Consider the following 25,752-nt stretch of genomic DNA (forward strand, 5'->3'; position numbering starts at 1 on the left):
TGATTATTCTTACTTGATTACTCTACCATCCTCAAATGATGGCATCCATTATTTGGTTTAAGAGGGCTGCTTCAGTTATCACCAACACATCTGCATTTCAAGCAGTGAGAAGGGGAAGGCAGGATCTTTCTCCTTAGAAGAATGATCCAAAAATTGTACTTTCACTTCTGTTTACATCCCATTGACCAGGACTTAGTCTGTTAGCACATGTAGCTTCAATGAGGCTAGTAAATGTGGTCCTTAGAATGACTGGATATCTAAGTCCTCTCAATGTTCGGTTTTCTTATAGTAACCTCTTATTTGTCTTTTCCACTTCCTTCCTTTTAAAATCACTGATGAACATGTAATTGAATATGTCTTTCTAAGTAAGTATATGGTCAGTATTAAATAATGGTAATAGTGGCCGAACACAGTGGCTCATGCCTGTAATCCCAACACTCTGACAGGCTGAGATGGGTGGATTGCTTGAGTCCAGGAGTTTGAGACCAGCCTGGGCAACACAGCAAAACCTCATCCATCTCTACTAAAAATACAAAAAATTAGCCAGGCGTGATGGTGTATGCCTGTAATCCCAGGTACTCAAGAGACTGAGGTGAGTGAATCACCTGAGCCCAGATTGAGACTTCAGTGAGCTAAGGTCATGCCACTATTCCAGCCTGGGTGACAGAGTGAGATTCTGTCCAGAAAAAAAAAAAAAAGACGATGATAGAAAAACTGCAGGAAAAAACATAGAATCATTGCCTATCAGCTGTTTGATAAACACTTTAAGCTTGTAGCATTCTTCAACTGTTGACTTCCAGTTCTACCTCTTTCTCTAATTAGCTGCATGATTTCAGATATGTCACTTGACATTTATGCTTGGTTTGTCTGCAAAAAAAAAAAAAGTAATATTTAACTGTCAGGGTTATTTGCATGATTGAATGACTTTATGGATGTGAAAGTGTTTTGAAAACTAAAAACCGCATTGCATATGCACACTGGGTGGTATTGTTTCATTGTGACTGCACACTGCACAATGCCTTACATTGAGGCACAGACAGAATCTTGGGGTGTTATGCTTCTAGAGCAGTTATTTTGGTCCTTTTTCTAGACTCCAGGGCCAGCCTGTACTTTACTACCAGACTTCCAGCTGGGCATGAGTTCCCTGGCTAACTGCAGATCCAGAGGCAGGTCAGGTTGCCATATATATATATATATTTTTATTTTTTTTTTTTTTAGGTGGAGCCTCGCTCTGTTGCCCAGGCTGGAGTGCAGGGGCACGATCTCAGCTCACTGCAACCTCCGCATCCTGGGTTCAAGCGATTCTCCTGCCTCCGCCTTCCGAGTAGCTGGGATTACAGATGTGTGTCACCATGCCGGCTAATTTTTGTATTTTTAGTAGAGATGGGGCTTCACCTTGTTGGCCAGGCTGGTCTCGAACTCCCGACCTCAGGTGATCCACCCGCCTCGGCCTCACAAAGTGCTGGGATTACAGGCGTGAGCCACTGTGCCTGGCTACTACCTATATTTCTTATCTGCCTGTTAAATAAGCAAAGAGTCCTTTTGGTTTTTCAATATTAATATTCATTGGAGGTTCTGTCAGCAAAAATCCAGAATTACAAGTTAATTTTTCCCAAGCTCACACAGCAAAGGTCCCTGTACCTTTATTGAATTGCAAGTTGACTTTCTACCCTGAGTTTCTCATGTGTGCAGTTTTGCTTTTCTTTCTTCACTCATTCACTTGTTCGCTCATTCATCATGGATTCTATTGAATCCCTACTGTGTTCCAGGCTCTGGGTATCATAGGTGAATAAAGCACAGTTCCTTTATGTGAATTAAATGTCACTGATATACCTGGCATTTAGTAGGCTTTCGGTAGATGTTGGTTTTCCTTGCCCCTAATTTTGCTTAATTAACCTACCAAATGCATCTTTGACTCTGGTGTGTGCAGAAGAAATGGACAATATTGATGCTCCAGACATCCCTAGCATAGATTGTTTTGCAATGTGCACAGCACAGATAAGTCATTTCAAAGTCCGTAAAGGGACTTTTGCTGATTTCATCAGAATGAGTTGAAATTGTAAAATAATTTTTGTTCTTCCTCCTACCCCCAGCTTCATGTACAGATCAGTGACAGAGTGTCTTCAGCGTTTATCCTTCCTCCCTTCCTTGATCTGCCCTTCATCAAAGCATTTTAGATAGAAAGTTAAATAGGGAAGCAAGGGAAGCATGCAGAGTGGGGCATAAATCATCTTAACTTCTTGCCATCCCTCCAACCCTGTATTCTCAAAAGATATCACTGGAGTGCACCATTGTTTGGGTAACAATTCACCAGTTTTAAAGTATTTTCTTGTTGCCTTTCTCCTTTTTGGACATTCATCTAATTTTCCTTTCTTTTGTAGGCTGTCAGCCAGATGAAACAGCAAAAATATCCAATGAAAGTCTCCTTCAGTTCACAAGAGATACCATTAGCACCAGCTTCATCATACCATTCAACAGATGCAGACTTCACAGGCTATGGTATGATTCTTTTCCTGAGCAGATCTGGCTCATTAAGCCTTAGAGAAGGAAAGGGATCCTAATGTCCTAAAAAGAGAACTGGACCAGGAGGCAGAAGCCTGAGTCTAGACGCTTCCTCCACTTCCTTAGCTTTGGGGCTTGGATAGGTCACTTCATTTCCTTTACCATTTTCCTCCTCTCTGCCATCGCCACTGCCTATTACTTTTTGAATATAAACGCACTAGAATAGAAAAGGACCTCAGCAGGTCAGGAGTTTGAGACCAGCCTGGCCAACATGATAAAACCCTGTTTCTACTAAAACTACAAAAAATTAGCTGGGCTTGGTGGTGGGCGCCTGTTATCACAGCTACTCAGGAGGACGAGGCAGAAGAATCACTTGAACCCGGAAGGCAGAGGTTGCAGTGAGCTGAGATCACACCACTGTACTCCAGCCTGGGTGACAGAGAGAGAGGGAGAGAGAGAGAGAGAAGAGAGAAAAGAAAAAGAGAGAGAAAGAAAGAGAGAGGAAAGAAAGAGAAAGAAGAAAAGAGAGAGAAAGAAAGGAAAAAGAGAAAAAGAAAGAAGAAAAAGAGAAGAAAAATGACTGAAATACTGTAAATGAGAAAAAAGACAAAAAAAGAAAAAGAAAGAAAGAAAAGAAAGAAAGAAAGGGACCTCAGTAAATGTTATTTGAATCTGAGGCTTCTGGATGGATCTGAGGCTTCTGGATTATTATTCTAATCTCTCCAAAAGATTATGTTTAGGTCTTGAGTAATATCTCTTTTAAAAAGCCTATCAAACCCAATTTTTAGCCCTACAAACGTTGCTATAAGCTGCTTGAAGAATGTTGATTTTCAATGCTTAAAGAAATTGGTATTCACATTCTCTATTTAAATTCCTGGCTTGAATTATGCTGACGAAGGATTGAAAATAGAACTTTATAAAAATAATGGGTATTTCCATTTGGCTTTTTTTTTTTTTTGAGAGACAGAATCTCACTGTGACATCCAGGCTGGAGTGCAGTGGGGGCGATCTCAGCTCACTGCAACCTCTGCCTCCCGGGTTCAAGTGATTCTCCTGCTTCGGCCTCCCGAGTAGCTGGGATTACAGGCAAACGCCACCATGTCCAACAAATTTTATATTTTCAGTAGAGATGAGGTTTCACCATGTTGTCCAGCCTGGTCTCAAACTCTTGATCTCAAGTGATCTGCCTGCCTCAGCCTCCCAAAGTGCTGGGATTACAGACATAAGCCACCATACCTAGCCCTACTTTGCTTTTGTGCGATAAAAATCAGTAAAAAATGGACTCTTTAAAAGACAGTACTCACCAATAGCAAAACATAACCCTGCATTAATTTAGCAGTCCTGAAGTCTCTGTGGTATTTACCTTTTATATTTTTTTATAAATATTAATTTCATAAACTTCATCAAGCAGGTACTATTTTGAAGCATTGGAGTTGTACTAAAACACTTGATAAATGTGGTCAGAAAACTATGGCGCATGGGTCAAATCTGGCCTACCAGCTGGTTTTGCATGGCCTACAAGCTAAAAAAGGTTTTCACTTTTTAAAGGTTGAAAAAAAACCAAAAGAATATTTTATAAAAATTCTATGAAATTCATATTTCAGTGTTCACAAATACAGGTTTATAGACACTGATTTGTTTTCGTATTCTCAATGGCTTTTTTCACACTATGATGATGGAGTTCAGTAGTCTCAACAGAGACAGTCTGGCCTGTAATGCCCAAAATATGTATGTTTGGCCCTTTACCAAGAATGTATGCTGACTATGAATGTAGACGAGTTTTGGTAATATACATCACAACATGTTTATACTTAGATGACAGAAATTCATCATCCTTCCTGGTTTTCATTCTCTCTCTCCTTTTTTTTTTTTTTTGAGATGGAATTTCACTCTTGTTGCCCAGGCTGGAGTGCAATGGTGCCATTGTGGCTCACTGGAACCTCCACCTCCTGGGTTCAAGCGATTCTCCTGCCTCAGCTTCCCGAGTTGCTGGGATTACAAGCACCCACCACCACATCCAGCTAATTTTTTTGTATTTTTAGTAGAGACAGGGTTTCACTGTGTTGGGGGAAGCGGGGCAGGCTGGTTTCTATCTCCTGATCTCAGGTGATCCACCCACCTCAGCCTCCCAAAGTGCTAGGATTACAGGCATGAGCCACTGTGCCCAGCTGGTTTTCATTCTCATGGATAAATAAATAAATGAAGCTTATCATTCTACAATTGAATCTGTAGACATTTTATTCATTTACTCATCTACTTACCAGGCATTTATTTTAAGGGCTTGGTATGAGCCAGGTTTGGGGCTGGATTCCATGAGCGAAGTAAATAGAAAGACTGACTCAGGACTGGCTAGGGTGAGGCAAACGTGGAGGAGGGAAAAGAAATGCCATCTCCAGGATGTCTCACTAGGTTTTTCCTCTCTTCTCACTCAGGAGACTATGCTAGTCATTTACGAAAGCAGTGTAAACTTTTCTTTCTTTTTTTTTTTTGAGATGGAGTTTCCTTCTTGTTGCCCAGGCTAGAGAGCAATGGCATGATCTCGGCTCACCGCAACCTCCGCCTCCCAGGTTCAAGTGATTCTCCTGCCTCAGCCTCTCTAGTAGCAGGATTATAGGCATGCATCATCATGCCCAGCTAATTTTGCATTTTTAGTAGAGACAGGGTTTTACCATGTTGGTCAGGCTGATTTCGAACTCCTGACCTTAGGTGATCTGCACACCTCGGCCTCCCAAAGTGCTGGGATTACAGGTGTGAGCCACCGTGCCCAGCCTAAAAACAATAAAAACTTTTTAAAGCACCCATGAAAGTGTGCAACTATTGTACATCATTTTTGTTTTAAATTAATGGGAAATGTAGTATAAAACACATACGCTGCAAAAAGATTTAGAGACAAATTAGGTTTACAATTTAATATTCTGCCTTGCCTCTGTCTTACCTAGAGCCTATTTCTTTTTGTTTTATAGCAGAGATTGGCAAGCTTCTTCTATAAAGAAGCTGATAGTAAATGTTTAGCCTATGGTCCACACAGCCGCTGTTGCCAGTTACTCACCCCTGCCATTGTAGTGTGCTCGCAGCCATAGGCTACTTCTAAATATGGCACTTTTTATGGTTGTGTCACTGAATTTCTTGCTCTTAACCAGGAGGCCTTTAGATTAATAAATTCCATTTAGATGGGAGCAACCAATGTATAAATGCCTACAATGTGCCATACTCTGGGCTGGGCACCCCACACGTGCTGTTCATTTAGTTTCTCTAACAGCCTCTTACATAGTGGTTACATACATTTTTCTGATGAGAAGTGAGCTTCACTTTCACCCTCCTGTGAACTTCCTGCTTAGGAACCCAACTGTGCCTCTGTGCCACTCCAAAACCTGAGCCTTTTCATTCCAAAGACCATGATTATCACTGAGTTAGACCAGAACCCCCACAGGCTTACCTAGAGCCTGTTTCTTTTTGTTTTATACCAGAGATTGGCAAGCTTTTTCTATAAAGAAGTAGACGGTAAATATTTTAGGCTATGGTCCACACAACCTCTGTTGCGGTTACTCACCCCTGTCATTGTATTGTGCTGGCAGCCACAGGCTAGGCATAAATGAATTAGTGGGTTTGTGTTCCAATACGACTTTATTTACAGACACTGAAATTTAGACTCATATCATTTCACATGCCTTGAGACATTGTTTTTCTTTTGAGTTTTTTTTTTTCAAGCTTTTGAAAGTGTAAAAGCCATTCTTGATCCGCAGCTGTAGTCCACTGACCCCTGCTTTTACAAAGATTTAATGAGCGGTTGGATCTCATCTCAGTTCTGTGCATTAGCTGCAGCTGACCAGCAGATGGGGCCCTCTCTCATCAGCCTTTTCCTGAATTGTATCATAAGAAGCAATACTCATGGTGATCAAACTTAGTTATCAGAAAATATGACATTCTCTGGAGATTATTATTTGTATAAGCATCTCTTGAAACTATTCAACATTTTGAATGTTTTGAGGGCTTTTTTTGTTTTTTTGAGATGGTGTTTCACTCTTGTTGACCAGGCTGCAGTGCAATGGTGTGACCTCGGGTCTCTGCAACCTCTGCCTCCTAGGCTCAAGCAATTCTCCTGCCTCAGCCTCTCCAGTAGCTGGGATTACAGGCATACACTACCATGCCCAGCTATTTTTTGTATTTTTAGTGGAGACAGGGTTTCACCATGTTGACCAGGCTGGTCTCGAACTCCTGACCTCTGATGATCCACCCACTTTGGCCTCCCAAAGTGCTGGGATTACAGGCATGAGCCACCGCATCCATCCAAATGTTTTGAGTTTTTAATAGGTTAGGTTCAGTTACCTGGAAAATGCATGTATAGAGATTTTATGTTGGATAAACAGATTTTTTTTTTTTTTGAGACAGAGTCTCGCACTATTGCCCAGGCTGGAGTGCAGTGGCGTGATCTCAGCTCACTGCAACCTCTATCTCCCAGGTTCTCCTTTCTCAGCCTCCCGAGTAGCTGGGATCACAGGCACACACCACCACACCTGGCTAATTTTTTGTAGTTTTAGTACAGACGGGGTTTCACTATGTTGGCCAGAGTGGTCTCAAACTCCTGACCTCATGATCTGCCCACCTTGGCCTCCCAAAGTGCTGGGATTATAGGCATGAGCCACTGTGCCCAGCCAAACAGGTGTTATTAAACATTTTTTCTTAGCCTATAAACATTTTTTCCCTCACTTTTTGGAAAAACCTAACCTAAAACAATTTTTTTAAAATAAACCTTTGTAAAAAAGCAGTAACCTTTAAATAAACTTTTCCTCTGTGAACCCTGCAAGGAAGTTTTGAGTCTTGTGTTGATAATACATTTTGTTTTACTCTATATATAATATATTTGGGGATAAACTTTAGGTAATTGTTATTTTTAGGTATTTCATACTTTATGATTAAATCCTTTATACATCTTAATAACTTAATTAATATGATATGCTCCAATTGAAAATATTTAGGTACTTTTCTTAATTAGTATTCTGTAGCTCAGAACCTCCTCTTATACCAGCCTTTGTTCTCATTGTAACATAGGCCTTTATGTACCTAATCATTTAATCATTGTAATTTTTCCATAAAGATTTTCATGATGTATTTTAAGATTTTAAAACTTTTGGCTGGGTGCAGTGGCTCATGCCTATAATCCTAACATTTTGGGAGGCCAAGGCGGGAGGATCACCTGAGGTAAGGGGTTCGAGACCAGCCTGGCCAACATGGCGAAACCTTGTCTCTACTAAAAATACAAAAATTAGCCCGGCGTGGTGACGCACGCCTGTAATCCCAGCTACTTGGGAGGCTGAGGCAGGAGAATCACTTGAACCCAGGAGGTAGAGGTTGCAGTGAACTGAGATCGCACCACTGCATTCCAGCCTGCACGACAGAGTGAGACTCTGTCTCAAAAAAAAAAAATAAATAAGATTTTAAAACTTTCAAGTAAAATTGATGGGTTGAGGGGTAGGGGAGTTATCGTTTTAATCTCTAGTGTCATCCCTGGGTGAAAGGCAGGAATAACCCAGCTTTTTCCTTCATGGTGTTTGCCAGGAAAAGAGTGCTGTGATAAACACGTGCAAGCCCACACTCCCCACGTGATGGAATGTGCAGGCTGAGCTGCATCTCTTCCGCGCCAGTCATTCTGTGTTTCAATTCTTTCCTAGGTGGTTTCCAGGCTCCTCTGTCAGTGGACCCCGCAACATGTCCCATTGTCCCTGGACAGGAAATGATTATAGAAATATCCAAGGGACGTTCAGGGCTTGGTCTCAGCATCGTGGGAGGAAAAGACACACCGTTGGTAAGTTTCTAGAAGTAAAATGTATCACTGTCACAGAACTAGTTGTTGAGGTTCATTCTGGCCCTGTGCCACGACTCTGCAAAACTTGCCTTTTTCATAGTATGGGGAGAAAATGTGATTATAAATAGATGTGCATCCATAGTCTAGCTAGTTTTCAAGTTTTTCTCAGTGTTTAATTTTCATCAGGGCTGGGCATGGTGGTTCACGCTTGTGATCCCAGTACTTTGGGCGGCCAAGGCAGGCAGATCACTTGAACCCAAGAGTTCGAGACCAGCCTGAGCAGCGTGGCGAAACCCCATCTCTACAAAAAATTACAAATATTAGCTGGATGGGCCAAGCACAGTGGCTCATGCCTGTAATCGCAGCACTTTGGGAGGCTGAGGCAGGCGGATTACTTGAGGTCAGGAGTTCAGGACCAGCCTGGCCAACATGGTGAAACCCTGTCTCTACTAAAAATACAAAAATTAACCAGGCATGGTGGCTGTAGTCCCAGCTACTTGGGAGTCTGAAGCAGGAAAATTGCTTAAACCCAGGAGGCAGAGCCTGCAGTGAGTTGAGATCACGTCACTGCACTCCAGCCTGGGCAACAGAACTCAAAGAAAACAGAGCTCCATCTAAAAAAAAAAAAAAAAAATTAGCTGGGTGGGGAGGCATGCACCTGTGATTTCAGCTCCTTAGAAGGCTTAGGCAGGTCGATCACTTGAGCCCAGGAGGTCAAGATGTCAGTGAACCGTGACCATGCCACTACATTCCAGCCTGGGTAAGAGAGCAAGACCTTGTCTCAAAAAAAAAAAAAAAAAAAAAAAAACTTTCATCAGGATTTTCTCCATCTAGGATGTTGGCACATAGTAAGTGTTCAGTAAGTAGGAACTATTGTTATTCTCGTTAGTATTTTAATGGAATAGTAGATAAAAAGGATACCTCAGGCTGGCATGGTAACCAAGGCAGGTGGATAGCTTGAGGCCAGGAGTTTGAGACAGGCTGGGCAACATAACAAGACCTCATCTCTACAAAAAAGCTTTTTTTTTTTTTAATTAGCAAGGTTTGGTGGTACACACCTGTATTCCCAGCTACTCAAGAGGCTGAGGAAGGGGGATCAGTTGGGCCCAGGAGTTTGAGGCTGCAGTGAACTATGATCATGCCACTACACTCCAACCTGAGCATCAGAGCAAGGCCCTGTCTCTTTAAAAAACAAAAAAACAAAAACAGCAAAATATATATACATGAATTATTCTAGCCCAACAATTTAGGGTTTATTTTACACTGACCATTTTCATGTCTACTCATAATTTTTTTTTAAAAAAGTTGGTCTAGAATGTTAGTGTTTCCTGGGATGATTGATTATGTTGCCCAAGCTGGTTTTGAACTTTTAGGCTCAAGCAATCCTCCTACCTTAGCTTCCCAAAATGCTGCAATTACAGGCATGAGCCACTATGCCTGGCCAGGATGATTGATTTTTCATTATTCAGTACCTTTTGTTTATCACTACTCAGTAGTGCCATTAAAATGTAAAACTTTTCCTCAGTTTTGATTTACTCAAGGTGTGAGTAATCAATGCACCTCTGTGTGTACGTGTGTGTGTGTGTGTTTAATACCTGCATATTATACAAAGTTAGATTGACACAAAAGGAAAATTTTGAGTGTGTGTGTGTGTGTGTGTGTGTGTGTGTGTATTTAATACCTGCATCGTACGCAAAGTTAAATTCCATGAAAGGAAAAAAGTGAAAAATAAATCTCCCTCCTACCTTTTTGCCCTAGCTCTGTCCTTCACTACCAATCCTTCCTAAAAAACCAGGGCCTCCCCTAGAGACAATCACTTTGTTAATGAATATGTTTTAAATGAATATTTTGGTATTTCTTTTGCCCATTTTATTTAGTAAGCAATAACTTGTACTTGGCAGATTAAACAAATATATCAGGGCCTATAAAACTTTTTTTTCCATTTTGGACAGTAATATAACACTTTTGTGGTAGTACTGTTGAGGGTGGGGAGATCCTATTCTAAAGCACTAGGAAACTCAAGAACAGCACGTGCTATAGAAACCAGGGTCGTGATGATGCAGGAGTTTTCTCTTTACCCCTTCATCAGACTTGCAACAGGCATACTCCGTTTACTCTGACCACTGCACTCAATCTCTTGTGGGAGGAAGTGCATGAGTGAGTGAGTGCAGGTCCCAGCAGGCTGCTTTGGGCGCTGGCTGGAGCAGGCTCCATGGGGTCTCCATAGTCAGACCAGGTGGGGGTGCCTGCGACTCCTGAAGCCCCAGAGAGTGTGTTACAATGCTAAATTCCACCATCTGTGGACAGCAGTGTGTTATCACAGTTCAGTGGTCCCCTTGCCTTGTTGCAGGGGGCAGCTGCCCCCTGCCAGCAAGGGCAAAGGGCCAGTGTGAGAGCCTTTTTTAGGTACCCACACTTAGTGAGTCCAAAGCTCTTGTCCAGCATCCAAGAAGAATTAAGTTGCACAGACACTTGAGTGATGGTGGAGAAGAATTTTATTTAGCAATGGAAGTGGCTCTCAGTGGAGAGGGGAGCTGGAGAGGGGATGGGACAGGCAGATAGTCTTCCCTGAAGTCCAGCTGGCTCTTCTCTAAAGTTAAGCCATCTCTCCTCCAAAGTCCAGCCGTCCCTCTAAAGTCAAGTTGCCTCTCTCCAGTCAAGCTTCTCTCCTCTACCAACTGAGTCTAGGGTCTTCATGGGCACAGGATTAGTGGCAGGGCGGACCATAGGTAGTTTTGGGAAAAGGCAACATTCAATTAGTAAAAAGACATTATTCAGAAAGAACTAATCGGAAGAGAGCAGGCAAACAGGGATAGAAATGATCACTATGGACCATGGGTTTCAGGCTTTTCAGCTCAAAGATGGGGTTTTGCCAGGGATTCACCCCTGTCTGCCTAGAATTTCTCCTGTCCCTATCATTAATGCCTTTTACATGTTTGCTGGTCGTGGTCCTTCCCTTTCCTATCATTGGGACAAGTCTAGAAAATCCTGGCTTTGAGTCCCACCTTGCTAGTGAGCCACCTCACCTGAACCTGAAGGGATTTTCTCTCCTTCAGCTTGATAAAAGTGTTGTTAAAACTTTTCTCTGGAGTTCATGATAATTTATATCCTGAATTCTCCTCTTGCCTGTGCAAGCAGGAACTGCCATGTGTGGCTTCATACATACATTGTGACATATTTAGAAGCTTGGGTGGAATGGGCAACGCCTGGAGTTAACCAGCTCAGCAGCCACTTTTAGCACCCAGCCTGTTTCATGGGCCTTTGCCCCCTTAAGGCCCCAAACCTCTACATTTCTTATTTCTGGCTTGGAATGCTATCTGTTCAGCTTTTGTCATTGAGAAAAGAGGCAAACTCTTCCTTAGAGGTTTCCCTTCAAGGAATTTGGTCTGGGCTGTATTTTCTAATCATATTTTTAATAATTCTTTTTTTTTTTAAGGCAGGGTTTCACCGTGTTGGTCAGGGTAGTCTTGAACTCCTGACCTCAGGAGGAGTCACTTGGCCTCCAAAGTGCTTGGATTACAGGCGTGAGCCACCATGCCCGGCCAATAATTCTTTGTAATTTTATGTCATCTGATCTCTCAGCAGTTCACAGAAACACTTTGACTAGCACCAGCAATCCAGCTAGCTCCTGCTTTATGTAGAAGGTCTCATGTACCACCAACACAGGACCAGACCAGACCATTATTCCCCAAACCTACATATGCACTGCAGCCTCTTGGACTTTGCCCTGCTCCCCTCACATTGCTCTCTTCTGCCCTCCTGCTCCCATCAAGCATCTCTACCTCCTCTAAGCCACTCCTCCCCAACGAAGGCTTTGCTGGGTTTCATAATCTGTCCTCAGCCAAACTCAGAGCTGATGCTGATCCTCTCTTTTAGCTTTCAGTCGTATTCCCTCTTTACCATTTACTAGCTGGGGCAGATTTCTTAACCTCTCAGAGTCTGTTTCCTGCTCTATTTACAGAGATAATAATACCTTGTAGACATACTAGGATGATCACAAGAGATGACGTTCATAGGATGCTTAGCACACAGTGAGCAATTGCCCATGGCACATACCTTCTCCAACTCTCTGTTTTCACATATGCAAAATCAGCTTAATAATCCTCAATAATAATTGAGTTATGGTGAGGATCAGATATCTTATAAACAGTAGAATATGTGTGTGTGTGTGTGTGTGTGTGTGTGTGTGTGTGTGTGTGTATAACCAAGGCCCCTAGTATTCAGAAACTACTGGTTGACCCTGAACACTGGGTGATGTCTCCTTCCTAAGGCCTGTTTCTACACTTTCCCAAAGGGGTGTTCCTGAATATTAAAAACAATAATTCTGGGAAATTACATTTTAAGTAAATTCTGTAGTGAATTCCTTCATAACAGAAAATTAACCTTCTGATTATTTTTTGTAAATATAAGTCTTTTTTTATTGCTTAAAATAAGGCAGGACTAGATTTCCCATAGGAAATCAGAAGTTTGATCAGCACGTCCAGCCTAGCTGAATGAGTTGTGACTTTTTGTTTTTGTTTTGTTTTGTTGCTTTTTTTTGAGATGGTGTCTCACTCTGTTGCCAGGCTGGAGTACAGTGGCGCAGTCTCGGCTCACTGCAACCTCCAACTCCCTGGTTCAAGTAATTCTCCTGCCTCAGCCTCCCGAGTAGCTGGGCTTACAGGCACGCGCCACCACACCCAGCTAAGTTTTGTATTTTGATATCTTGACGTCGTGATCCTTCCGCCTGGGCCTCCCAAAGCGCTGGGATTACAGGCATGCGCCACCGCACCCAGCCGAGTTGTGATTTTGCTTTTGCTTTTGCCACTGTTGATCTGACTTTCCTTTACCTGGGTTGGTTGGAATACCTGAACAAGATGTGCCTGTGCTGCTCTTGGGTCTTTAATATTGCATTCATTTGTGCTGCTAGCTGATAGCTTGAGGGTTTCCATTGAACACCATCACTTTCTGCAACCTGGACTTGAGGCTGTTTGCTAAATCCTGTACTCTCCTTTCCCTGCCACCGTGAGACAGCCAAAACCAAATTTTTTTAAATCAAGAGCTTTTTGAGGTTCGTAATATATAGTTCTGCCTTTTGGGACTGTAAATCGCATTGTCCTTGGAAGGATAAGCACCACTTAAAAATGAGGGATGGGAGACAGCTTTTATTTTCTAACCTCAGGTACCTCATCAAAAGCCGTAAGTTAGACTCAGGAGAAATATATAGGCCTGTCTGTCATTTCAGTGAGGCTGAATTGCAGGGGTTAGAAAGCACTTTAACAAATAAAGTTATTATTTACCACAATGAAAATCTTTCATTTTTCCTTTTTTTCCCCCACCTTCCAAATTTTGACGTGGAACATGCAACCTAACTGATACTGTAGATCACGTTTTCCAATCAGGTCTTGGGATGGGATCCAGCTGGCAGAAAGTTAGCAAACAAAGATGAGAGCTTATCAAAGGGAAATGGTGGAAAATGCTGAGACTCACGACGGAAGAACCTTTGCACATTTGGTTAGGTGATGCGTCCTGACTTCAGCTCTGGCATGGGGAAAGAGTACACCCCGAGTTCTGGTGACCTCTAACATCTGCTCCAACCCTCCCAATTAAGGTTTCTGTGTCTTCTTTGTTGTGAGTCCAAGAGATATTTTTGCTGTCTTTAGAGGAATTAAGTCTCTGGGACCTGGTCTTGACACCACATCAGTCCTCTTTGCTATAAATAGTTTCTCTAAAGCCAAGACAGATGGTTTCTGAGATCACAGAGGGAAAGCTCACTTAGCATCTCATCATATTTAAATCGACCTTTTAAAATGCTGAGGGAATGATGAGGGTGAACCTCTTGGGAAGGTTTATGAGCACACCTGGACCCAATCCTCAATGGCAGACTTCTGCTGTTGTTTTAATCTTGTGATGTTGTTCCCATGCTTGCCTTTGGTGAATGTGGCTCTTCTATGATAGGTTGCATGTGTTTGCTCAAAGGCTGCCCTTTGCTTAGTGCTAAGGATACAAAATTGAGATAACCCTGTCCTCAAAGAGCTCACACATTCCTTCAAGTTAATTCTATTGACTTTTAGTGATTGTGGTCTAATATAGCAGATAAACCAATGAAAAGTCATAATAAGGACTATTAAAATAGAGACTTCCTATGGAGTCCAGAAAAGAGTAGAGCCATGATATCCACTTCCTAGATTTACTTAATAGAAGCTATTTGTTATGTTTCTTATAAGCCAGGAAGATAAGGCACATTGGATATCAGAGGTAGTATATTAATTCATAATTTTTATTTCCTTCTATCCATTAATCCATCCTTTCATCCTGTCTTCTATCTCCCTCCACCCCTCTGGTCTTGTTGGAGAGTTAAATTTGCATGAAATCCTGCAGCTTAGAGAACTCGTCCTGCTCTGCCAAATGAAAGACCAAAGGCCCTTGCCTTTTCTGATATTGCATCATATTCCTTAACTGCTCCCTGATGTCCTTCAATGTCCGCTTCTCAGAAATTTATACTTGTCGATTAGAAGTTTTATCAGTAAGCCTGGTGCAGTGGCTCATACTTGTAATCCCAGCACTTTGGAAGACCGAGGTGGGTGGATCACCAGAGGTTGGGAGTTCAAGACTAGCCTGATTAACATGGGGAAACCTCGTCTCTACTAAAAATACAAAATTAGCCAGGTCTGGTGGTGCATGCCTATAATCCCGGCTACTCAGGATACTGAAGCAAGAGAATCGCTTGAACCCAGGAGGCAGAGGTTGTGGTGAGCCGAGATCACACCATTGCACTCCAGCCTGGGCGACAGAGTGAGATTCTGTCCCCTCTCCCACAAAAAAGAAATTTTATCAACAATATCCTCAGAAGAAGTAATAGATAGCTCTCCAGACTCATTCATTGGGGTTGTTATCAGCCTTGAGAATTATAGAGAAGAAAAACTTAAGAAATAAATCCTTTATCTTGGATTATTGGCAGACTTGAACTGTTTGGGATTAGACAAATGAAGTGGAAAAAGAATGAGAATGGCATCTCTAGGACCCTTTTTCTATGCATTTTCCTTCCCTGATGCCATTGCCATAGATCCCAGGCTACAGACAGTGTGTTCTACCAGACCTAAAAGGCACCATAGCAGGGTAATGATGCTGGTTCTTTGGCATTAGAATCTTAGATATTTAGCTGTGGGACCCTGGACAAGTGACAGCCTCTCTAAGTGAAATCTGTTTCTTCATTTGTGCCACTGTGGTGATAAAAATCTACCTCTTAAGATTGTCACATGAATTAATTAAGATAATGAATATAAAGAACTTTGCCCAGTGCCTATTTAAACTGAGTTCAGTTATTATTAATTATAAACGTTTGTGTTAAAGTAGATCCTTAACTTTCTTTGTCTGTGTGTCTGTTATAGTACCTGCACAGTGAAATGTGGCTTCATTCCTAGACAATTGCATATTTGTTTTTCAACATGAAACGTTTTTAAAAAGTGATTTGGCTGGGCACAGTGGCTCACATCTGTAATCCCAGCTCTTTGGAACCCAGGAGTTTGAAACCAGCTTGGGCAACATAGTGAGACCCCATCTCTTATTTTTTAAAAAGTAAAATAGGCCAGGCGCGGTGGCTCATGCCTGTAATCCCAGCACTTTGGGAGGCCGAGGTAGGTAGATCACCAGAGGTCAGAAGTTCGAGACCAGCCTGGCCAACATGGCAAAACCCTGTCTCTACTAAAAATACAAAAATTAGCTGGGCATGGTGGCACGTGCCTGTACTTCCAGCTACTTGGGAGGCTAAGGCAGGAAAATCGCTTGAACCCGGGAGATGGAGGTTGCAGTGAGCCAAGATCACACCACTGCACTCCAGCCTGGGCAACAGAGACTCCGTCTCAAAAAAAAAAAAGAACGAAAGAAAATTAAGTGGCTGGGCACGGTGGCTCACGCCTGTAATCCCAGCACTTTGGGAGGCCGAGGTGGGTGGATCACAAGGTCAAGAGATCGAGACCATCCTGGTCAACATGGTGAAACCCCGTCTCTACTAAAAATACAAAAAATTAGCTGGGCATGGTGGCGTGTGCCTGTAATCCCAGCTACTCAGGAGGCTGAGGCAGGAGAATTGCCTGAACCCAGGAGGCGGAGGTTGCGGTGAGCCGAGATCGCGCCATTGCACTCCAGCCTGGGTAACAAGAGCAAAACTCCTTCTCAAAAAAAAAAAAAAAGAAAAAAAAAAGAAAATTAAGTGATTCAAGGTCAGGTGCCATAGCTCACCTGTAATCCCAGCCCTTTGGGAGGCTGAGATGGGAGGATTGCTTGAGGCTCGGAGTTTGAGACCAGCCTGGGCAACATGGCAAGACTCCTGTCTCTTCAAAAAAAATTTTTTTAATTAGCTGAGCATGGTGGCATGTGCCTGTAGTCCCAACTACCTGGGAGGCTAAGGCAGGAGGATGGCTTGACCCCAGGAGGTCAAGGCTGCACTGAACTATTATTGTACCACTGCATTCCAGCCTGAGCAACAGAGCAAGACCTTGTCTATTTAAAAAAAAGAGAGAGAGAGAGAGATTCAAGCACTATTCTCTTTTTAGATTTAAATATTCCTTTTTTTTTTTTTTGAGGCAGTCTCACTCTGTCACCTAGCCTGGAGTGCAGTGGCACAATCTTGCTGACTGCAGCCTCCATCTCCCAGGTTCCAGCAATTCTCCTGCCTCAGCCTCCTGAATAGCCAGGATTACAGGTGCGTGCTACCATGCCTGGCTGATTTTTGTATTTTAGTAGAGACGGGGTTTCACCATGTTGGCCAGGATGGTCTTGATCTCCTGACCTTGTGAGACACCTGCCTCAGCTTCCCAAAGTGCTGGGATTACAGGCGTGGGCCACCGCGCCTAGCAGATTTAGATATTCTTAATGATGAAAAGTACTGGGAATGTCAGAGTTAGAATTTTTTTTTTTTTTTTTTTGAGACAGAGTCTCGCTCTGCTGCTTAGGTTGGAGTGCAATGGCATGATCTCCGCTCACTGCAACCTCTGCCTCCTGTGTTCAAGCCGTTTTCCTGCTTTAGCCTCCTGAGTAGCTAGGATTGCAGGCACCCACCACCACGCCCAGCTAATTATTGTGTTTTTAGTAGAGATGGGATTTCGCCATGTTGGCCAGGCTGATCTCGAACTCCTCTCCTCAGGTGATCCGCCCGCCTCAGCCTCCCAAAGTGCTGGGATTATAGGCGTGAGCCACTGTACCCAGCTGAGAGTTAGAATCTTGTCATTTCTCTCCAAGTTTCAAATCCGAATTTTTTTCGATCACGTGATTTAATACCAATTTAATTCATTCTTATTAAACAAAAGTTCTATGGGGCAGATACATTAACAAGAAGTATCATGGTAGACATACTCTCTCCCGTTTGGGTACTATGTGGCAAAATTCATCTATCTAGAAATGGAAATAAAGAGTATCTGTTCTTTAGCTATAACCACATGTTGTTCTAAAGTGACCTCACTTAACCCCTCATCATGTTGCATTCTGGTGCTGCTTTTGATAATTTAAACATAGGACTACAGCAATTTAAACCACTGTATATTTTTTGAATAAGCAGAATAGAAAGCTATTTTATATTTGATTAAGTGTTTTATTTTGTTATTCCCCTCGACATGAACTTTGTACAGTCTATTTCATGAGGAGTGTGGTTTGCTTTGGCGTGCGATCCACCAAAGTCAAGCTCATTTTACTGTTATTGCTTAAGTCATCTATTTTTATACAAAACATCTTATTACCTTAGTTTTATTTTAAAATCAAAGCAGAGTTTACAAAAAGTCTATGAATCACTGTAAAAGAATGTTAATGAATAGTACCTCTGAATTACCAGATTTGGACATTTCTGGTCTTAAAGAATATGACTGTAAGCAAAAATATTATGTAAGCTAAATCAAATTTAATAAATAAGAACCAAATGGAACTGTAGGGGCTTATGAAATGTAATGCAAATATTATGCCATTTCCTTAAAATAAGTCTATATTTCTGTATGAAAAATTATATTCATATTGATAAGTATCAACTTTTTGTTAAGACTTGGGTAAGGGAATTCCATTTTAAATAAATATAAAACCATTTCTTTTTCGAACTTAAGAAGAGAAAACTTGTTCAGTCTTGAAGTGCAAAACATTTTAATGTATTTACAGCAGTTCTTATATTTGCCAGGTATTGCTGTGATTTTATTTCATATATTAGTTACCTGTAAATATATGCAAGAATTTGCAATGCCAGAGTTTGGGTTTTAGGATTACTTGCATAGTCCATTGCATTAAAAAACATGCACACAGCAAGGCACAGTGGCTTATGCCTGTAATCCCAGCACTTAGGGAGGCCAAGGCAGGATGATCGGTTGAGGCCGAGTTCAAGACCAGCTTGGGCAACATAGTGAGACCCAGTCTTTAAAAATTATCCAGATGTGGTGGTGTGTTCCTTGTAGTCCCAGCTACTCAAGAGGCTGAGGCAAGAGGATTTCCTAAGCCTGGGCCCTCAAGGCTAGAGTGAGCTATGGTGCCACCACTGCACTCCAGCCTGGGTGACAAAGTAAGACTCTGTTTCTCTTTTTTTTTTATTTTTATAGTTAAAAAAAAATTATAGAGATAGGGTCTCACTCTGTTGCTTAGGCTGGTCTCAAATCCCTGGGCTCAAGCAGTCCTCCCACCTCAGTATCCCAAAGTGCTGGGATTATAGGCATGAACCACTGAACCTAACCTATATTCTATCTCATCACACATAGACATATACACACACACACACACACACGCACACACACAGAGAGAGAGAGAGAGAGAGAAAGACAGAGAGAGAGATTAGTGTTATTTCTTCCAGTGTAATTGAATCTTAAAGTGTATTTAATCTTTTTTGTCAAAGGAGCTGCCATTATTTATGCTGATATACTGCTCATTTATGTTGTCTCTAGTTTATTAGCTGAGAATGTTTCAAGCATTTCAAAACAGTAGGTACTGAACATTATGATCCATTTTCTTCCTCCTTGAGGGATTTTGTAAATGCACACTAGAATATATAGACTATCTCTGTGTTTCTTTTATAACACAGTTTTGTAAGGGTCACCTGAAGTCTGACTGTTGTGAGATTTTGGGGAAAATCTGTGCAGTAAACCAGTTTATTATTTGTGAGCTGAATAGAGTATCCAGATTTTTAAGTCTCATTTCAAGTATGATCGGTAAGTTCCTTTGACCTTTGCTGACCTCCCTTGTACAGCTATGGTCCCTCAGGTTTTCTGAACAGAAACAATTATCTGTTCAACCTATGAAGCTGGCAAGCAAAACAGTATCAGTTTGGCAAACACTGTGTATCTTCTAAGGCAATAACTTTTTATTGTGACCCATGGTGGGAAAGCAGTACATTAAATGTACACTTGAGTGTTAGACTCAATCAAATTGTTAAATTGTTAAAATAAGAAAAATATTATCTTAAAGTAAGTATAAAATTGATTGACAGGCCGGGCGCGGTGGCTCACACCTATAATCCCAGCACTTTGGGAGGCCGAGGCAGGTGGATCACGAGGTCAAGAGATCGAGACCATCCTGGTCAACATGGTGAAACCCTGTCTCTACTAAAAATACAAAAAAATTAGCTGGGCATGGTGGTGCACGCCTGTAGTCCCAGCTAATCGGGAGGCTGAGGCAGGAGAATTGCTTGAACCCAGGAGGCAGAGGTTGCGGTGAGCCGAGATCTCACTATTGCACTCCAGCCTGAGTAACAAGAGAGAAACTCCATCTCAAAAAAAAAAAAAAAATTGATTGACTACATTCTGCCTCAGGTCCTGCACACTCTTGTGAGATAGTGAAATTAAGTAGCACTTGATCTTTTGCTTCTCATGAATCAGTGAGGTGATACCAAATAACTCTTTAAATCGAAGAGAAAAGTTATTGGTCCAAAGGTGGAGAAGATTAGCAACTTTCCAACTCATCTTAAATCGTCTCTGCATTTTACCTTTGTAATTGGTTCAAAAAATATAGATCCACAAAATGCATTGACATATAAGCATAAAATTACATGCTGCAGCATAGGGAAAATTCATTTTTAAGTTTCCCATCCTTGGGTTCATCAACCCACTGCCTCACTGTGGCAAGGACAATAGAGAGCTGCCTTTGTCAACACAAGTCCTGTCATTTCTACTATAGAAAGCATTTGTCTGCATTTCTGCCTTCCACATTGTGCTTTCCAATTTTTTTGTAAAGTATCACCAGGGAAAAGCAATAATGGGAAGTACAGTTGATTCTCATTGTTCACAGGAGTTGTATTCTGTAAGGTCAAGGTAAACACTGATTAGTGAAGAGTGAACCATTATTTCTAGGGGAAATACAGAGGCAGGTTCTTCCAAGCTTCTAGTCAACATTTTCAATAACTGATCAATACATAACCTTGCTTTATGTGTGTTTCTGCTTAAAGACACTTTGTTTAATATATTTTGTTGATACATTAATATCGAACACATGACCAGCAGCACTAAAACTCATGCCCGAACACAGCTTATCTAACACATATATTTTCTCAGTGAAGCCCATCCACATCTTCTTATACTTAGGAACACTGGACAGAACCCCAGCACTATGCTTGGGTGCCATTTTAAACAGAAAAAGCACAAAAATTTTTTTAAAAAGACACTAAATAGCCCATGAAAAGGGTACTTGTTTACAGTATGAGAACTGAAGCAAGAAGGCAAAGTAACACCTTTTTCAACCCCAGCTGGAAAAAAGGAAATCAGAAGACTCAAATTTTCTACCACTCTGCACATTTGAGAATGGCGGCCAAGGCCGGGCGTGGTGGCTCACGCCTGTAATCTCAGCACTTTGGGAGGCTGAGGCGGGCGGATCACCTGAGGTCAGGAGTTCAAGACCAGCCTGGCCAAGATGGTGAAACCCTGTCTTGAAAATAAATAAATAAATAAAAGAAAGAAAAATAAAAATAAAAAAAGAGAATGGCGGCCAAAGTGCTGGGAGCATTGATATGGGGGTTACAAATAAATTTTAGGGAGTAGATGGATTCACAGATAAGGAATCCATGATCAGTGAAGATTGTATTTAACTAAGGAAAATCAAAATGTCTGGGAATAAGACTCCTACAGTCTGGCTTAGAGCTTATTGACATTCATATGGTCCTTTGAGCTTAATCCTGAGTAGTCTGTGACTGGAGAAAAATAATCAGAAATATCCTTGTATTATAATCTTTCTTGAAAGATTTTATTTCAGTTGTATTTTGGAATCACCCTACAGGAAAATTAGAAATGAAAAAAATGGACTGAGACTGGTGTCACTCATCCTTAGAGTCATGAATTTTGATCACTCTCACAGATGTTTTAGGTACTAGATATGCCCCTTCAAACTTAGTATCTATGTTAGGGGCTTTCATGAGCAATTACTCAATAGCTATGATTTAGCTGACACTTTACTTGGCATATAACCCCATCTCATCTTGAAAATCTAAAAGGAGGGATTTATTAGTTCCATTTTACAGAGGCAGAAACACTGGCTCAGAGAGGTTAAATAACTTAATGGAAGTATCATAAATCTATGATAAGTGGCAGGGCTAAAATCTCAACACAGGTTTATCTGGTCATAGCCAGTACTTTTCCCACCACACATTGCTGCCTTCCGCTGTTTGCAGGCTGGAAAATTCCTCTGGCAACCTTGATAGAATCTGTGATACACTGAAACTGACTATATATGCTATCTCAATTTTTTAAAAAAGAAAAAATAAAAGACTATAAATTTTATGCAGCTCTTTCCAGATTCCTTGAATCCAGTCTGACCAATAGTGACAAAAGTAGCATTGTATGACTTCCAAGCTTTGATCTCAAGAGGCCTTGCAATTTTAGCTTTTGCTCTCCTGAAACACTGCCACCCTGTGAAGCAGTCTGGACTGGCCTCCTGGAGGATGAGAAACCATGGGGAGGGAGAGAGGCCCAGCCATTCCAGCTGAGGCCCCAGACGTCACAGTAAAGCCATCCAGGACACAACCAGCCTGGGTTAACTTGACTGCAAACACTTCAGAACCCAAGCAACATTATGTAAAGCAGAAGAACTGCACAGCTGAGCCCAGCCCCAGTTGCCAACCCATAGAGTTGTAAACAAATAAATAGTTGTTTTAAGCCACTAAGTTTTGCAGCCGAAGGTAACTAAAATAGAGTCTGACTCCAGCTTCCATATCTGTCATATCTTGTTCAACTTATGGGAGTTAGGATTCTTCTCACCTACCATTTAGAAGAAGGTCTTATTCTTAGGCAGGACCTAAATATCTGTTTAAAGCAATGACTTTCTCTGCTTCACTCTACACAGCATTTTGATTCATAAGAGCCTAGAATTTTAGAACTGGAATGACTTTAGAAGTCACGTAGTTCAGGCCAGGCACAGTGGTTCACGCCTGTAATCCCAGCACTTTGGGAGGCAGAGGCAGGCAGATCACTTGAAGTCAGGAGTTTGAGGCTAGCCTGGCCAATATGGCGAAACCCCTTCCCTACTAAAATTTACAAAAATTAACCGGGCATGGTGGCATGCACCTGTAATCCCAGCTACTCAGGAGGCTGAGGCACTAGAGTCACTTGAACCAGGAGGTGGAGGTTGCAGTGAGCCAAGATCATGCCATTGTACTCCAGCCTGGGTGACGGAGTGAGACTGTGTCTCAGAAAAAAACTAGAAAGTCATGTAGTTCAACTCTGTGCTTTACTGGTAATACTAGTGTCATGAACAAAGTGATCCAGTTGGTTACCTGCAGAGCTGTCAGGAAATTGAACTCCTCTGACTCCTTAGTCCTGAGTCTTTTCTTTCACAGACTACTGCCCATTTTTTTCAAATCACATTCTAATTGAATATAATAGGGAAGCTTTTAAAAAATTTTACAGCATTTGGTCACAAAGCCTTTAGGATGGAAAGAGAATTGTATTCTAAAATGTTCATCTTTTTTTTTTTAATTAATTCTACTCCGTTAACAGAATCCTTTTATATATATAAATAGTTTTGGGTCTGTCAACTTTGCTCAAAGTGAAATATACTTTAGAAGTTCTTTTTAAACTCTGTAACTATAGTAGGTATCACAAATTGGTAACTTAATACTTAATCTATAACTATGTGTTTTTCAGTATAGATTTGGATGAGTTTTGGTCTACACAGCACTGGATTGAGGATTTTACCACCCCCGCCATATTATCAGCCCTCATTGGTTTACGGCTTTCCTGCTGAGAAAGTCATCTACTGTGTAGAAGACATGGCTGTCTTTATGGTTTCTGAACAAGGATAGCCATAGAGGAGAAAACTATTAAATGGTATCTAAAAGCTACATCCTTCCTCTAAGGCCACAGATCCAAACCATAGTTTCTTTCAAAGGAAAAAATATGACTATTTTATTGTATATGATATCTTTAACATTTCTTTTGGTCCTCATGGGTTTTTCTTGTTAGGAGGGACTTTTCCCCTAATGCAGGGTAATAAGGCATAACACTCTTTCTGGATGGCTGGTAAACATGTTTTCCACCTAAATGTGAAATTTAATGTGAAACTTTTCTGTAGTTAAAATGTCCCTTAGGATTTTTGTTTATGTGTGTATAGGGAGTGCAGGTAGGGGCTTTTATGAGTATGGCGAAGATTGAGTTTAATTCCAGAGTGATCAAATGAAGTAAAACATGCCTGCAAGCAGTGTAATTAAGCCATATATCCATAGTTCTTTATAATAATATCTACGTATGATTCTTTGTCAAAGTTTTGTCCTAAAATGCTTGTTAAAACAATCTACCAAATATCTAGAAATGTAAAATCTCAGTCTACTAAAATAGTTCACCCACAAAAGGGTACTTATTGATATCCTTCAGCCCGCAGGAGACCCTTCTTTAATTTTTCCAACACCTGGCTTCTTTAAGTGTTATGAGTCTATTTCGACAATAAGATTGCCTTTTGCTGAATGATTGGTGTGTTTATGAGTTACTTTATCTACTTGTTGGCAGCTTGAACAATAAAAATGGTGATTGATGAGCTGAAGGCTCTGGTGACATTGAGTCTGTCTAAGGATATTCTATTGCATCTTGTGAAAGTCTTTTCCAGCAACTCAGAGTTTAAATCCCCTTGGAGACTTTCGGATTTTTACGGGGCTCAGTGATAATTAAATCTCTCATACTTGGCTCTCTTAAATTGCCCTCTGAGCTAAAGTAAATCCTCTGGAAACGTCAATGGATTTAAAATCCATTTGTGATAGATATTTCAGTTATGTGTCACTAATATTTTACCATCAGAAGCTTAGCGTCTTACTTCATTTTCTGCTGCTATAACAGAATATCTGAGACTGGGTAATTTATAAAGAAAAAAATTGTATTTGGTTCACAGTTCTGGAGGCTGGGAAGTCCAAGAGCATGGAGCCAGCATCTGGTGAGGGCCTTCATGCTGTATCACCCTGTGACAGAAGGTTGAAGGGCAAGCGAGCACATGAGGCATAGAGGGAGGGTGCTGAACTCTTTTTATTGGGAACTCACTCCCAAGATAGCAGCATTGATCCATCCTTGAGGGCAGAGCCCTCGTTGACCAATCACCCCTTAAAGGCCTCACCTCTTAATACTGTCACGATGGCAATTAAATTTCAACATGAGTTTTGGAGGGTACATTCGAACCATACAACTGGTTTTGATTGGAATGAGATTATGACCCACTAAGTTTTCCAGCCTCCCCATTTCTGAGTCATTGTAACCCCTTTATCTACAACCAATTTCTTGACAGTCATTTAATGAGCATTTATTAAGTGCCTACTCTGGACTTGGCACCAGAATACAAAGATGAGTTGGGAACAGCCTCTATCCTGAAGGCTTCCATCAAGGATGGGAAGTGGCACAAGACATAGAGCCCTGAACAGACATTCATGGTACTGTGATAAGTTCAGTGATACTAAGGAACTTGTGTAGTGGTGACTCACAAGAAGGAGCAATCAACTTTATCAGGGGAGAGAGTTAGGGAAGATGCCATAGAAGAGGTGGCCCTTTCAGAATTTTATAAAACAAAGGAGGTAGCAGATATAAGAAGGCATAACCCTCAAGCACTTGGTAGCCTATACTTCAAATATAGGTATATGGAATATTTCTACAAAAATACTCAAAAAACTTAATACTGTTTGTTTCTAGATAGAGAAATTGGGTGGCTGAGGAACTAATGCTAGAGAGATATTTTTCAGTTATAATATTTTGAATATGGAACCATGTGCATATAGTATCCATGTTTAAAAATAAATACTCTCTTAGGAATGGAGACATTAAGACAGTAGTGTTTTTTTGTTTGTTTGTTTGTTTTGAGACAGAGTCCCGCTCTGTCACTCAGGCTGGAGTGCAATGGCACAATCTCGGCTCACTGCAACTTCCACCTCCTGGGTTCAAGTGATTCTCCTGCCTCAGCCTCCCAAGTAGCTGGGACTACAGGTGCACACCACCACGTTTAGCTAATTTTTGTGTTTTTAGTAGAGACGGGGTTTCACCACGTTGGCC

The 25,752-nt window shown here is 41.4% G+C and overlaps 1 protein-coding gene across 10 annotated transcripts in view; it reads left to right on the forward strand.

Annotated features, from left to right (window-relative positions):
- The window catches only part of PATJ (PATJ crumbs cell polarity complex component), a 399,000-nt gene that overhangs the window by 316,933 nt on the left and 56,315 nt on the right, over positions 1 to 25,752 (forward strand). For all 10 annotated transcript variants that reach the window (XM_064372414.1, XM_064372417.1, XM_064372415.1 and 7 more), the window contains 2 exons: positions 2,382 to 2,499; positions 8,172 to 8,305. In XM_064372414.1, coding sequence (XP_064228484.1) covers positions 2,382 to 2,499; positions 8,172 to 8,305 — 252 coding nt within the window. The remainder of the gene's footprint in view (positions 1 to 2,381; positions 2,500 to 8,171; positions 8,306 to 25,752) is intronic.

Source organism: Aotus nancymaae, unplaced genomic scaffold (genome assembly GCF_030222135.1).
Source record: "Aotus nancymaae isolate 86718 unplaced genomic scaffold, 86718_ANA_hifiasm-v0.15.2.pri h1tg000007l, whole genome shotgun sequence".
NCBI classification, from domain to species: domain Eukaryota; kingdom Metazoa; phylum Chordata; class Mammalia; order Primates; family Aotidae; genus Aotus; species Aotus nancymaae.